This window comes from Vigna angularis, chromosome 10 (genome assembly GCF_016808095.1).
Source record: "Vigna angularis cultivar LongXiaoDou No.4 chromosome 10, ASM1680809v1, whole genome shotgun sequence".
Taxonomy (NCBI): Eukaryota; Viridiplantae; Streptophyta; class Magnoliopsida; order Fabales; family Fabaceae; genus Vigna; species Vigna angularis.
Window position 1 is genome coordinate 24232688 of NC_068979.1, and position 13765 is coordinate 24246452.

Sequence of the window (13765 nt, forward strand, 5' to 3'; positions counted from 1 at the left end):
GATGGACCACTTAATTTATGAGGTAGTTTAAGAATTAAAAGCAGCCAGGTTCGTTCCTTGGTGGTCTTGTAAGGTGTCGCTTTTGCCAGTTGAATATTGCTCTAAGGACATTCTCTCAAATTGAGGTTGCAAAATTATATGTTGGACACTGAAACTTTGTCTGATCAGAAGCTCCTGATTCGTATCACATTTTGTCTGTATTATGGGTATAAGCTCTTGTTATCACATTATTAAAAAGTGCTGTTGGCATGAACTTTTCATCCATTGCACAACAAAAAGTTGAAATGATAAGAACATAATTGCTTTTAAAGGTCGATTAGCTTTACAATAATTATTTTTTCTTCTCTTTTTTGTTGGTTGGATGTAGTTATATAATATACATCTCAAATTTCTTTTACTTGTGATCCCATAACGAAGATCATGTGTGGTGAAAAGGGAAATTTTGAAATCTCTGCTAAGTCATCCTTCTAAATAGCTATGGTCCTAAGGATCAGATGCAGCAATGCATAAAAGCAAAAACAAGCAGTCTCTTTGATAGAGAAGAGAGCATTAAAGGGGCGGTTTCCATTGCTTTGACAATACGAGGTGGTCATCTTTCATATTCCATCTTTCTTTATATAAGATCAAATGCATGAATACAAGGCATCCAGTTTTATCAATATATTCTGCCATAAACTGCAAAAACTTATGATAGTGAACATAACATAGAAAATGGAAGAATACACGAAAATCAGCAAGAGGGAGACACAACACGCATGTATCATTATTGACAGATAATGATTATTGTTGGACAACACATCTATCACACATTCAAGACTCATGATACATAATTGAAATAAGAGTAAACCTTCATTCTGGTCTCTTGTATTGTATATGTCAGTCATTTTAGTCTTCTCCTTCATTTACTTTAGTCCCTAACTTCAGAAAATGTCATTCACATCCTTCATTTACTTATATTGACATTGAGGACTAAGTGAACAGCATTCTCAAAGTCAATGACTAAAGTAACATTTAGCAAAGTTAAGAGACTAAAATGATTGATGCATACACACGAAGTTAGGATTTACTCATTGATGAAACTCCAAATACACACACATGTATTCAAGCAGAAACTAAATGTACAAGAGTTGTGAAGGGTGTGGTGAGAGTGAGCGCTGAAGTGGGGGTGTGGCATAAGCATGTTGCTTATGTCTTGGACCAAAAATTCCCTCCTTTGTTTCTGTCTTAAACTCTGTCACCTGAGGGTAGGTGTCTGACCTGCGACGGATTTGGGTGTTGGAACTAGGCTTGTCGTATGCTGTGAATGCATCTCCAGCAACACCTACAGCTTTCTGGCTCTTGCAACCCAGCAGGATGCTAGGACGCCTCCTCTGCATCTCTTTGATGACTTTTGGTTTAGCATTTGAGGAAACTAAGGATGTTCTAATTGGACTCCTAGTGGTGGCTATTGACCTTTGATCATCGTAGTCTGACATGGTTGAGTACTCTAAGGCACTGGCAGTGGCTACACTCCACTCTATGCTTGCCTCACTTGGTGCATAACAAGTTGTGGGGCTGGCACAGCTAGAAACAATATTGGATGTCGATCTAGCAAGGAAGGAGTTGGATTTGCCTGTGAGGCTTTCAATCTCAAACAAGTCTGAACTTGCATCACTCTCAGCATCATTGTAGTTTCCACCAGAATTTTCTGAGAAGTCAGTTTCTTCAATTTTAGGAGCAGCTTCCCAAGACGTTTTTGCCAACCTTCTATCAAAGCTCAAGGACTTGCTCCTGCTATCCAATATTGGAGAGCCAAACACTTCCAATGAATTCCTCGGCTTCTCTACTTGAAGTTGCAGTTTGACCAGTTGATTTCCTGAGCTAGAAGTCACAGATGAGAGTGATAAACTTTTCTCTCTGCTCAATCCCTGTGCAACCTTCTCCGGCCTTTGGAAATAGGCATCCTTGCTGATCAAGATTTCTGCTTCATGAGGCTTAGTCATTTTAACTAAATGACTACCCTCTGGATCAGCATTGAAGATATTTCTTGAAGTTGTTTTTCCATTACTAGCATCTTTGTTGCAGTTGATTTCACCTGCATGGTCACTAATATCAACAGAATTACTGTCAGAACAATAGCATTTGCAACCAAGACTAGCCAGAAAACTCTTCCTCCGCAATTTGTTTTTCATGTTCTTGGAGGAATTTCTCACACCACTTTGTAACAGTGCACTTTGGCTGTTCAAACTTGACTCAGACCGAACACTTGGAGTTCCATACTGAACTTTGTTCTTTCTAGTTACTAGAGCTGTTTGTTCATCTTTCTGGGGCTGGTTCTTGTTTGCATCATTGTTAGCAACTCTTTGGGGGCTTTCCATATTCTCTCCATTGAAGTACTTTTCAGCCCCAAACACTCCAATTTCTCCATCATCTTCCTTCTTTACTCCATGGTGAAGAGTCTCCTTTCTGTTGCTGGCGAAGCCATGGCCCGATTCAGACAGGATCTCTTCTTTGCTGTTCAAGTATGAAGAGAAGGACGCATCACGTAGGTGGTAGATGTTGTTCTGAGAGTTGAAAGTTTGCAACTGATGGGAACTGACTTCTGAGATAACCATAGTGAAAAGTATCAAAGTACTCACAGAAAATGGCCCAACAGAACTTGTTTGCACAGAGGCTGATAGAAGAAAGACACAAAAAGAACAAAAGGAGATTGAGAAAAACAACAGTAGTATAGACAAGGATACTAAAATACTTTGAATAAATGAACTAATATTATGACAACTTTTGAGTGCTAAAAGGCCATGAGAATAAGGAAAGGTAGAAAGGTTGAAAAGAAAACTTAGTTATGTGAAGGAAAGGCTAAAACTGAAGTGAGGAAATGAATACAGGAGAGAATTTAAAATGAATTGCTGAATAACTGCCTGGCATATTTAAGAGCAGCTCTATAAGTAGGCTAATGGAATATGCAAAATGTCAAATAGGTAGGGCCATGTGCTAGTGGCCTAATTGACACTTCATCATGGTTTTAATATAGATGAAGTTATGGTATAGAATTGTGATGGAAAACAAGTTATATTAACATTCTGCTATAAACATGGATTAGCACAGATTCTGTCATAAATATGGAGAAAGTTTAGCCGGCTGTGTTAACAAAGGTATGTTTGTTATACTGGAAGACCCTATGATTTGTCTCCTTCCAGGTGATAGGGTGATAACTACTGAAGAGAAACATGTTTTTATCCACTTTGGTTGTATAATATATATGTAGTCCCATCATTTTAAAAGTAATGCCCTTTTTTCCTTTTCACAAGTGGATCTAACCCACTGTATAGTCTATTCTTCTTAAATATACCTTTAACTAAATCAATCTTCAATAATCAAACCAGCTACTGAGATTTATTTGTCACACACACTGATATATGGTTTTTGGAATAATAGCAGTACATATGCTTGAGATTTAATTGGTCATTTGAAAATTAGGTAATAGTGTAATTTAATTATATTCAAGGAGCTTATTGGTACTATGCAGTTAATGTGATTGGACTGTTGTTTGTGATGGAGGTATGCTTTGGAGATATTGATTTGGTTAGCTCCCGTTTATATGTTCTTACAAATCTTTCTACTATATCTTCAAAATATAAAATACTCATCATAAAAACAACTATGAAAGTACCAAGGAAGTACAAGGATTAAGAGGACGATGTTACATGACTAACGTTGTTATATCTTCCAACTTTTCTTTTTGTCATAGTTTATAAATAAAATATTAGCAAAAAGAGAAAATAGGTACAAGGAAAGTGTAAAACTGTTTTGCGATCAAACCAATCACCATTATAAATTTATTGATTTTTATGATGATAACTTTAAAGGTTAGATTAATAGTAGTTTTTATTAGTTAGGTTTAATGTTTTGGTAGGTACTTATTTTTTTTTTTCAGAATTTCAAATAGGTCATTTTCTTTTTCGGTGTCTCAATTGAGTTTTTATTTTTATAAAATTAAATCAAATAAAGGCTTTCTGTCAAATTAATTAAACGACTTTTAAAATGGTCTTATGTTAAAGTATTGTTTAAACTGACGTGGCATTAAAAATGTGTATGAATTGTATTTTGTACTAAAAATTGGAGTGTAGAGAGGGGAAATCAAATTTAATTAAGGGCAAAGTAGGTAAAAGAAATAAAATTAAGATCAGTCATTCCTCTGCAATTGGGAAATCGAAATCAAATTGGGGAAAATCAATTGGGCTTCGTATCAGGGTTTGTGGAAGAAAAAGAAGTGTGTTTTTGTTCGATTGGAAGAGATGGATAATCAAATGTAGAAGTTTGTTCATCTTCGACGTGTAATGGGTGGCGGCATCAAAAGTCCAATGTCGTTTTTCGTGATGGAGTAACTACGACTGATTGATTGATGGTGTGAACTTTGGAAATCAGACCAGGAAAGAAAATTGCAGGAAAGAAGATTGCAGGAATAAACTTTACAATTAAAAAGCTTTAAAAGCTAAAAGTCAAACCAAACAACAACTGAGAAAGATACCCCACTGGACAAACAAAATGGCTTTTACAGTATCACAATAAAAAAAAGATCAATGCCTGATTTGCATAGTTTCACAAGAACTCAACAATTAGTATTCAAGTTTTCAAGAGATCTTCCATTTTTTGGTAACTGACTTCACACATGTAGAAAAAAAATAGCTTCCACTATTGTCATTGAATCACACGACACTCCCAAACCACAAAACCAGCTCCAAAAACAATTCCTAAACTCGAATACAGGATGTGTTACACCAGAGTAGAATGCACCAGTAGCTAGGGTAGGATGTGCTACAACAGTAGCTGGGGTAGGATGTGCTATAGCAGGCGCACAGAATGCACTCGTACATCCCGTCGAGCTTTTCGCGGTCCCTCTTGCTCTGCAGGATCTCCTTCCCTAGCACCGGCGGTGGGTTCTTCCGCTTGAGCCGTCAATGTTCATGGCGCAAGAGCCGCAAATCCCCTCGCGACAGGAGCGGCGGAAGGTGAGGCTGGGATCGATCTCGTTTTTTATCTTGTGTCGCGGGTTCCACCCTAAATCCCAATCTGATTTCAAAACTTGAGTTGGGATTCTTCTGTTATGGAGCCCCAATCTCGGCGTTTCTCTTTCTCTTCCATGAACCTTAATTCGGAGCCCAATTTTTTTCCCCAAATGTGATTTGGATTTCTCAATTGTAGGGCTGCACTTAAATTTTTTATTTTACCTAGTTTACCTTTGACTACATTTGATTTAACATCTGTGCAATCTATTTCTTAATAAAAAAATTCAATTCAAACTCGTTTTAGTGCCATGTCTGATTAATCCATACATTACCATGCCACGTAACCCAAACTTAAACGACCGTTTGTTCAATTTGACGGCAAGCCTCTAATTGCTTCAATTTTACAAAAACAAGGACCCAATTGAGACTCGAGAAAGAAAGGGATCTATTTGAAATTCTGGACGAAAATAGGGACCTATCGAGACATTAAACCTATTAGTTAATGATGAAAATTCACTAATATTATTCTAACTCGAATGAAAAGTATATGAATTAGTATTTGGAAAACATGTAAAATGTACAATATGATCATATGGTCATGTTTATATGATAGATTGTACAGTCATATTCATGATTGACCACGAGATTAACACTAATATTAATTAGCTTAAAACAAAACATGTTTATCCGTAATTGGGTTGTGATTAGACTATATTAATCCAAAACTCACTCAAAAAATTATAAATATAAGTTTGAAGTAAAAAGACAAGTGATTGTATTTATTATGTATTAATTGTTGTAACTGTCGAACAAGCACTGATTTTGATATCAAAATACCTTCCACAAGTAATCTCCAACTTAACTAGGAACATTCAAGACAAACGTGAAAATGATTGAGATTAGGACATGAAGATACGTAATATAGTAAAACAGACAACCTCAATTCCATAATCAAAACGTAAAATTTTAAGATTTTCAACACAAATCAAACATGAGAATGTTGTAAAAGATTTAAATTTTTCAACAATGAAACTTCGATGTAAAAGTCAAATTTTCAAACTTGACGAACTAAGATGAAAAATTCTGTTAAAAGAGATGTCCATATTTAGTGTTCATGTATAGAATAAGATTGTCTTTAACAATTTGTTTGATAACTTGAAAAAAATTTGTTTGGGAAAGTTGTGTTCTTTTACTGATTTGATAAATAAGTTAGATTATGGAATTTGCAGTATACTTCAGTTTTATTAATGGTTGAAACATAATAAGAGTGAAGTAATGAACTCCATCTGTATCAAACATTAGACTTTAATTTATGTGAATTCATCACTCTCCATTATGCATAGCATAAAAGAAAATAGTTGTGAAAAACCAAAACAAAAACAACTCACGCCTTGGCCTTGGAGAATAACCAACCAGCAAAAACTTGTCCATTCGAATTAGAGATATGTTGTCCACACAAAATAGACAGTAGAAACAAAGCATGCATATATTTCTTACCTGTGACAATAATTAGGCTACCATATCAATCATATATATCTCCAAACCAGACAAATAATATTGACAAGATTTCACAATTCTATTATACACCACACTCTAAGCTTACACCAAACAAAGGATAGATAATAAACAGGTTCTGCGGACCCCTGTCATAGTGCTTTTGGCATAGACAACCAATGTCCCTTAAGTACTGTGACGCTAAAATTGAACAAGTAATGCTTTAAATCTCTAATCTTATCTCAAATTCTAACACAACAAGTTCTATACCAGAAAGAAAGTGAAGAGAAGAGAGAAAATGTGACATTTCAACAACAATGCCTTGTTATATTAAATGAAGTCTGTTATATGAATCAAATGGTAATTTTCAACACTTTTAAATTCCAAAATCAGAAGATAAAACTGTCTTTTAAGACCAAGTAACCGTAAGAACATTATTGTTGAAAAATAACTCGATTAGAAATAAAATAAGTTTATAGTTTATAAATAAATACATATCTTATCTTATTATACTTGATTTTGGGTTGAATTGAGTTTAAAGTTTATTTTTTAATATAATATTAGAATCATGAATTAAAGTTTATCCTAAAAAAAATTATTATTTATTTGGTTTATCATAATTTTTTATCATACTATTATCAAACCAGTTTTTAATATCTAATTTTATAAAACAAGTTAAAAGAATATAATCGAGTACAAATTTCATTTCATTTAATTTTAATAACAAAGAAGATTTCTAAGAAAAAATAACATTGTTCTATTTGGATCAATTATATCTGTCCTTTAATCACGCTATCTAATTTGGTTAATCATTCATCACTTAAATGACATTTTCGTTTTGTACAATAAAGACATTCTAGGATTAGACTTCGTGATATTTAGGATTAAACATGTCTTTTGTTTAGCTTATATTATTGGAGAAATCTTCTGGATATATTTCAGAAGTTCCTTTTTATTTGTCATTAGCTATGTTTTCTTCTGCATAGCTGTAAAACTAACTCCTGGGTTAGTAGCTAAAGCCTTGTCCAAAGTGATAATCCAAGGATTCAAACTCCAAGAATTTTTCTGCATAAGCTGTAAGACCTTCTTCCATTATGACCAATTACTATCATGTTACTTGGCCCTTCTCTGGAACAAAATGTTACTTAAAATTCTCTTCAAAAAACTGTTCCAAAAAAGTATATTTCTTTTTAGAAAAAATAATTCTACCGTGTCTTTAATTATTGGGCCAGACCCCTTGGGCTCTTTCTGGTCTATCTGATTCATCTGCTGTGTCCACATCCAGCATCATAGCTTACCTCACGTTCAGGAATTTGGTTGCAATTAATTTCACACCAACCTTCCATGCTAGTTCTATTGTGTTGTGTAGCACAAACTTGCAAGCAAGCAGGACCCACTTGCAGTAACAGCACTGTACTATGTCTAGATTTGACATGTGAGTTATGCTGTCCACTTAGGTAAATATCATTCTCTGAAAGATAATTAGATTTAGAATGTTTTAGAACAGCCTCGGCTTGTCTTGTGGTTAATGCTAGTAGGGCTCTGATCCCACCACTGAGTTGGCAAATTAGCATAAACTTGTATATTCTTTTATCTTTTAACTCCTATAGAAGCAACATTTCTCACAGCCACCTAATTTGCACTTTTGTGGTATTTTGACTATGTCCATTTCACTGTCATTGCTCAGACAAGAGCAACAGAGACTGGGGCACCAAACAATGCTTAGTGGAGCTTGTCGCTCTCAAAATAAGATTTGTCAAAATGATATATACTACTTGGTCACCCTCTTCAAGCTGTGCAAACGTTTCTGTCGTTATTATGGTAAAGGTGGGAGTAAACATGCCAGTCACCATGTACAGTCCTCTCCACTCTCCCTTAAAGCCAAAATTATGCTTACTAGTTAAAAGGGCTACGGAATACAGGTTTTATTTTTCTCAGTACTAAATGAATATGACTCAAAATACAGTGCATTTGTTAGAAAATTCTGACTTTTAGTCATTGTAGAACACATCCTTATAAAAAAGAAACAATGGCATTATGCCACTGAATAAATTCTGAACCGAAAGTTATTGATCCACCAAAAATTAATAAGTACTATGTAAGTTTCGTGAAGAAGCCAAAGACTATTTGACATAATTTAGGAAAAAAAACAATTCTCACAAAAGTAACAATATGTATAAGCAATAATTGTTCTGTTAATATAATGGCCGATTATTAACTAATGTATAAAATCAGAACTTTTTTTTTTCTGGCACAATTGAAGTTGACAAAGTGACCAATTACATTTAGTTTACGTGAGGATTTTAGCAAGGAAGAACCATACACTGGTTACAAAACGTAGAGGCTTCAACTTCAAATTCAGAGAAAATAAAACAACTATTGAGAAAAGTCGATCTTCACTTGACTTATGATTGTAACATTGTATAATGAGAAAATTAAATTATGAGAAAAAAAAAATGCCTATGGCGATAAACCTTGAGCTAAGTGACACGGTTGTGATGGTTAAGCCAAGTATCCCTGTGCCACACTAGAGATGTTTAGTTATGCCAAAATGCATGCAAAGCCTCACGAACTCTGCAAGAATAGTATATTGAAAGGTAGTAGTGGCTGTACAAGGCCAAGCCTTTCAACTTGTCTTCTGTGATTACTGTGCAGATGTGACATTCGCAACCCAATACTGCTTGACAGCAATTAGTATCTTCTCAGGAACAAGGGGACCATCCTCATGGTCCACCATTTTGGTATCCCATCTCATTCCTTCGACTAATTTCTTTACCTTAATTAAGATATCAACTTCATCGCGGAATATTACAGCACCTTCTGGGCGTAAAATTCGATCCATCTCAAGAAGAATGTCTTCTTCATTGCATCTGCATTTAGTTATCACACATCATGATTTGCAGCACAAGAATGAACACGATTTGATAAACGGAAACACAAGACTTAAACCAAGTGGTTGAACTAGTGATGGTTGGTAGTTAAATCCACACATACGTGTTATAAGCTCCAAAAGTCATTCAGAGGGATTGTTTAGACATCCACATATACAAAACTTGCCTGCCTAACAAGACTCAGATAAACAAAGTAACTGAAAAAGATGTTACAGCAATCTGACTGGAACATAAAACCGCTAGCAGTTTCCCATGGAGAATCATAAAAAGACCAAGTCATGGGAGAATGGAACCAATTCATCGTGAGCACTTTCAGTTTTTCATACAACGGTCAAAGCCAAAATACACACACATACTAAAGGACAGGTGATATAAAGTTTTCAACAAACATCAGATTCAACAAAACATTGTCACTCAGATTGCACTGCAACTCCCGAGGAAAGTTGTTTAAGCTCATTGCCAGGAAATCATTTTCGTAGCAGCTAAAGCTATAATTGTAAGCTAAGCAAGCCAAAAAAATTTTATGAATTGGTATTGAATAAATTTAGAGGTAACAGGAAGAGAAATGGAATAACCATTTAATAGATGGAATACTTACTTATCCTTGTAGAGACTAAAGAGACCATGGCTATGAATGAGGTCATATGTCCTCGGGTATGTAGAGAATGCTTCACACCTGGACACAAATGCACACATAAATAAGTAAAAACATGTGAGCAAGAAGTTCATTCCGAAAAATTGTATAGCTAGCCACGTTACAATTCCGTACAAGATATAATAACTGACAGAAGACATGTCTGTGTCAAAATTATATTTCTTGAAATTATAAACTTCATTTTAATAATGGTACATAATTAGGATAGGAACTAAGTCTTTAAATCAAACGATCTAGACATGCCATGAACAAATTATGAGGAAGTTAGAAAACCATACCAATCATGATAGATGCCAACAAGTCCTCGTTCATATATAACACCCAGTGTACTTTTCTCGGCTATAGTAGGCACGACATTCATGACCCATAACTTGGTTGATTGAATAGCTGCAGCAAAACCACCCAATCCAGCATTCACATCCATAATGTTGCGATACCTTCCAGAATCTAGGAGTCGATTAATTTTCTTATAAGCATTTACATGCTTTTTCCACTTTTCGTTATCATCATTGTATGACTCAACCGAAACTCCAGGCACAGAGCCACCAGCAATTCTAGAGGGGATGGCATAAAGCCTTTCTGGAAAAGGCTTAAGATCACCAGAAACTCTAGGAGTTGGAGTAATGCAGACCTCCATTTTCTTATACCTGTAGCCACAAAACAAAGTCATTCCAGGTGAGCACAAGTGTTGATCAAACTTTTAGAATATGTAAAACTAGCAGATACCCTTGTGAGAACTTAAAAAAAGGATTGTTTTGTTAATATTTCATGATTTCATGATATATAAAATAATCACAAATTGGAATCACGAAGTTTTTATCATAACTACAGGCGCAAACATCAAAGACATAGAAACAGTAATTACATATTTTGTTTCCATAGGCTCCTGCATAACCGTATGGGACATCAATCTTTTAAGACAGTTTTGTTTTCCTTTTTTTCCACAACTTTTCTCCCACCTTTTACGTTCATGTATGCTTGTGCTTACGGTTAGTAGAAAGAAATATAAGGAATCCTAATAAAAGAATGTCAAAATATTCAATTTGTTCAATACTAATTAAGGGTCATACCAGACATCATTAGCATCTGCCGACTCACAGAATTTTACTCTGGAATCTTCTTGTCTGCTGCGACATGATTCGGAGTCTACAGTTTTTTGCCAAATAGCAATTTCAGATTGTTCAGACTTTTTCTCCCAGCAAAGGAGCTTAGCAACCTCTTCAATCTTTCTCTGTTCTTCTTCAAGATCCTCTTTAGGTCTCTGCCAGGATTTGTAGTTAGTCTTCCAATTGATTGGAGGACCCGACAGCACCCAATAACCGCCAGGTCTTAGAACTCGGTCAACCTCCATCATATACATTCCATCTGCAAATAGAGGACCCAATATGCATTACTAAATAGCTGTTATAACTTATATTAGGCGCCAAATCTAAGAGCAATAATAAGCAAAAAAATCATCTTGCTTTCTCATTTACAGCAAGTACTTCACAGAGAAGATTATACTTAAAAACGTGAATATCTCACCATTTGCTCCCCAGGGAATCAAGCAGCGAGAGCAGTGTGCCATGTCAAAAGCTGCAGATGGATACGGCAATTTTATGGTTCCAAGAACACCAATGACAGCAGGTACACCTCTTTCAAGAGCAAACTGTACTTGTGCCTCATGAGAGTCCCTCGGTGCAAATGACATGGCAATAACATTCCTGCTCCAGAGATATGCGCCCCAACTGGCAACCTGAGCAAAACAACCTTACATTAAGGATACAATCCTAAAACAAAGAACTCTTGCTATTGATCAAATTAACATGTACAAGAATGAAAAAAAAAAAAAATATATATAGCCCTGAGGAATTTGCAGTGAAAAGCATACCCCACAACCAGTGTCCAGTGCTGTCCTAACTGTTCCATCCTTTATAGGTATCACAGAAGCAAGCTGATCAATATATTTGTCTGCACCCTGCGGAAATTGAGTTCCACCCCCCGGGAATCTGAACACATTTCCCTCATACTGGATCCAGTTCTGAATAGCCTTCTCAACTGTAAGACTCTTGTACGGCGCATTTGCATATGGAACATAATCACGGCTTTTCGGCCATGAAAATGGAGTCACATATCCCTTAGGTGCTGGGATCAAACAGTGCAATTTTTCTTCCTCAGGGGGACAATGCCTCTCACGATAATTCATATTTTCTCTTGGAAAAGTCATGGCACGCCGTTGATCTTGGCAAGGGGTGTAATCGATAAATTGAGCATCGCAAGGTTCAAACACCTTTGGTTTTGACTCAAATTCATCAATTTTGCTGACTTCTCCACCATGGTGAGAATCAAAACTCAAATCAGGGCGTATATTACAGTCTGAGCTTTTCTTAGTAATCTCCAATGCTATGCTATCTCCCTTTCCAAAACCACTTCTCTGCCATGCACCCAATATATAGAAGAAACAGCACAGACCAACTACTATAAAGATCTGCACGGAGCTTCTAGCCCTACCATCAGCTGAATGTGGTTTTGCCATCTGAACCAAAGAAACACCAGTTCTCATTCAGAATTACACATATAATAACTCGTACGATTAACAATGTATGGCCCAGGACAAAAAAATCTTAAATTAAAAGCAAGAAAATTGCTTCAAATAATTGACAACAATTGGCAAGTTCCAATCGAAGAAATTAAGCCCCAATAATGCATCGTATCAATATCATTTCAATCAAAATCATGAAGCAATTATTAGTCTGTAACATATTGTAGGGATGCAAACGGAACTTCGGATCTTATACAACATGGAACCTATGTTCCATCGGTAGCACGTTTCTCATGCCAACCAACAAGGTCAAGGAGTGATCGCCCATCTGTGTACTAACAACGATAATACAAACATTAAAAGACAACAAAACAAAACCAAGCACGCAACATACTTATGAACTAAAACCACATATACAAGGTGAATCGTATGGGATCTAGCTTTAGGTAAATGCGATGCAAGATTCACACATAAAAGAATTCAGTCAATGAGTTATGAACAAGGACGACCCAAGAAACCTTACTAAAGATAATTTACTTGGTGCACCACACCATGGATTTTTTTATGTAAGGCACAATATGGATATTAAGAAAACTAAACTTTGAAGACACCCAGAAGAAAAAATAACCAAAAAGTTAGGAAAACAGAAGAAAGGAAGAGAATTTAAATGAGGGAAATATGTTACCAATCATAAGAAGCTGCAGGGAGCAATGGCTACGAAGATCTGGAGTCTTCTTAAGAGGAATTAGTTGAGAGAGAGAGAAATCTGAAAGGATTTTATAAATTTTCTGGAGAACCAAATGGTGATTTTCCTTGCTGCAAGAGCAGTGAGAGGTGCCAATAAAATTATTATTATTTGTTTCTATCAAAATTCCAAACCGTTCACATGAACGAACAGCAGAGGAAAAGAAGAAAAAAAGCAAAAGCGGAAAGAAAAAATAAAAGAAAAAAAAGGGAAATGGTAAAAGAAAGTACAGTTCTATCAATTCTATAGCGTCTCGCAGATAAATGGCTCAATAAATGTGCGTGTGTTACGTTGTTTTATTTTATATTTTTTCCGTTGTAAAAGGAAGTAAATTGATGTGACTGGTTTATTACTTTGAAATGTGACGTCTCTCCCTGTTTTTCTATTTATCCCTTTTAAAAAAAATAATACTTAAAATATCAATAAAAAGTTAACGAAAAATGTTAATTTACCATAGCTTTATTATCGAAT

General features: G+C 35.5%; 2 protein-coding genes across 3 annotated transcripts; both read right to left on the reverse strand.

Moving 5' to 3' along the window:
* Nucleotides 1-730: 730 nt before the first annotated feature.
* On the reverse strand, nucleotides 731-2889 carry LOC108335288 (protein PHYTOCHROME KINASE SUBSTRATE 2). The gene has a single exon (XM_017571269.2). The coding sequence runs from the start codon at nucleotides 2592-2594 to the stop codon at nucleotides 1113-1115; it is 1482 nt and encodes a 493-aa protein (XP_017426758.1). The 5' UTR covers nucleotides 2595-2889; the 3' UTR covers nucleotides 731-1112.
* Nucleotides 2890-8861: 5972 nt separating this feature from the next.
* Nucleotides 8862-13538, reverse strand: LOC108335915 (probable methyltransferase PMT2). Of its 2 annotated transcripts, none has more exons than XM_017572126.2 (7): nucleotides 13235-13538; nucleotides 11899-12543; nucleotides 11553-11763; nucleotides 11099-11393; nucleotides 10307-10675; nucleotides 9972-10049; nucleotides 8862-9352 (listed from the first exon to the last, which is right to left on the reverse strand). In XM_017572126.2, exons 2-7 carry the CDS (start codon nucleotides 12541-12543, stop codon nucleotides 9127-9129), a joined length of 1824 nt encoding a protein of 607 aa, XP_017427615.2. In that variant the 5' UTR covers nucleotides 13235-13538; the 3' UTR covers nucleotides 8862-9126. The 2 variants fall into 2 exon arrangements, with proteins under 2 accessions (XP_017427615.2, XP_052725663.1); XM_052869703.1 differs by lacking the exon at nucleotides 13235-13538 and adding an exon at nucleotides 13073-13181.
* Between the last annotated feature and the right edge of the window lie 227 nt (nucleotides 13539-13765).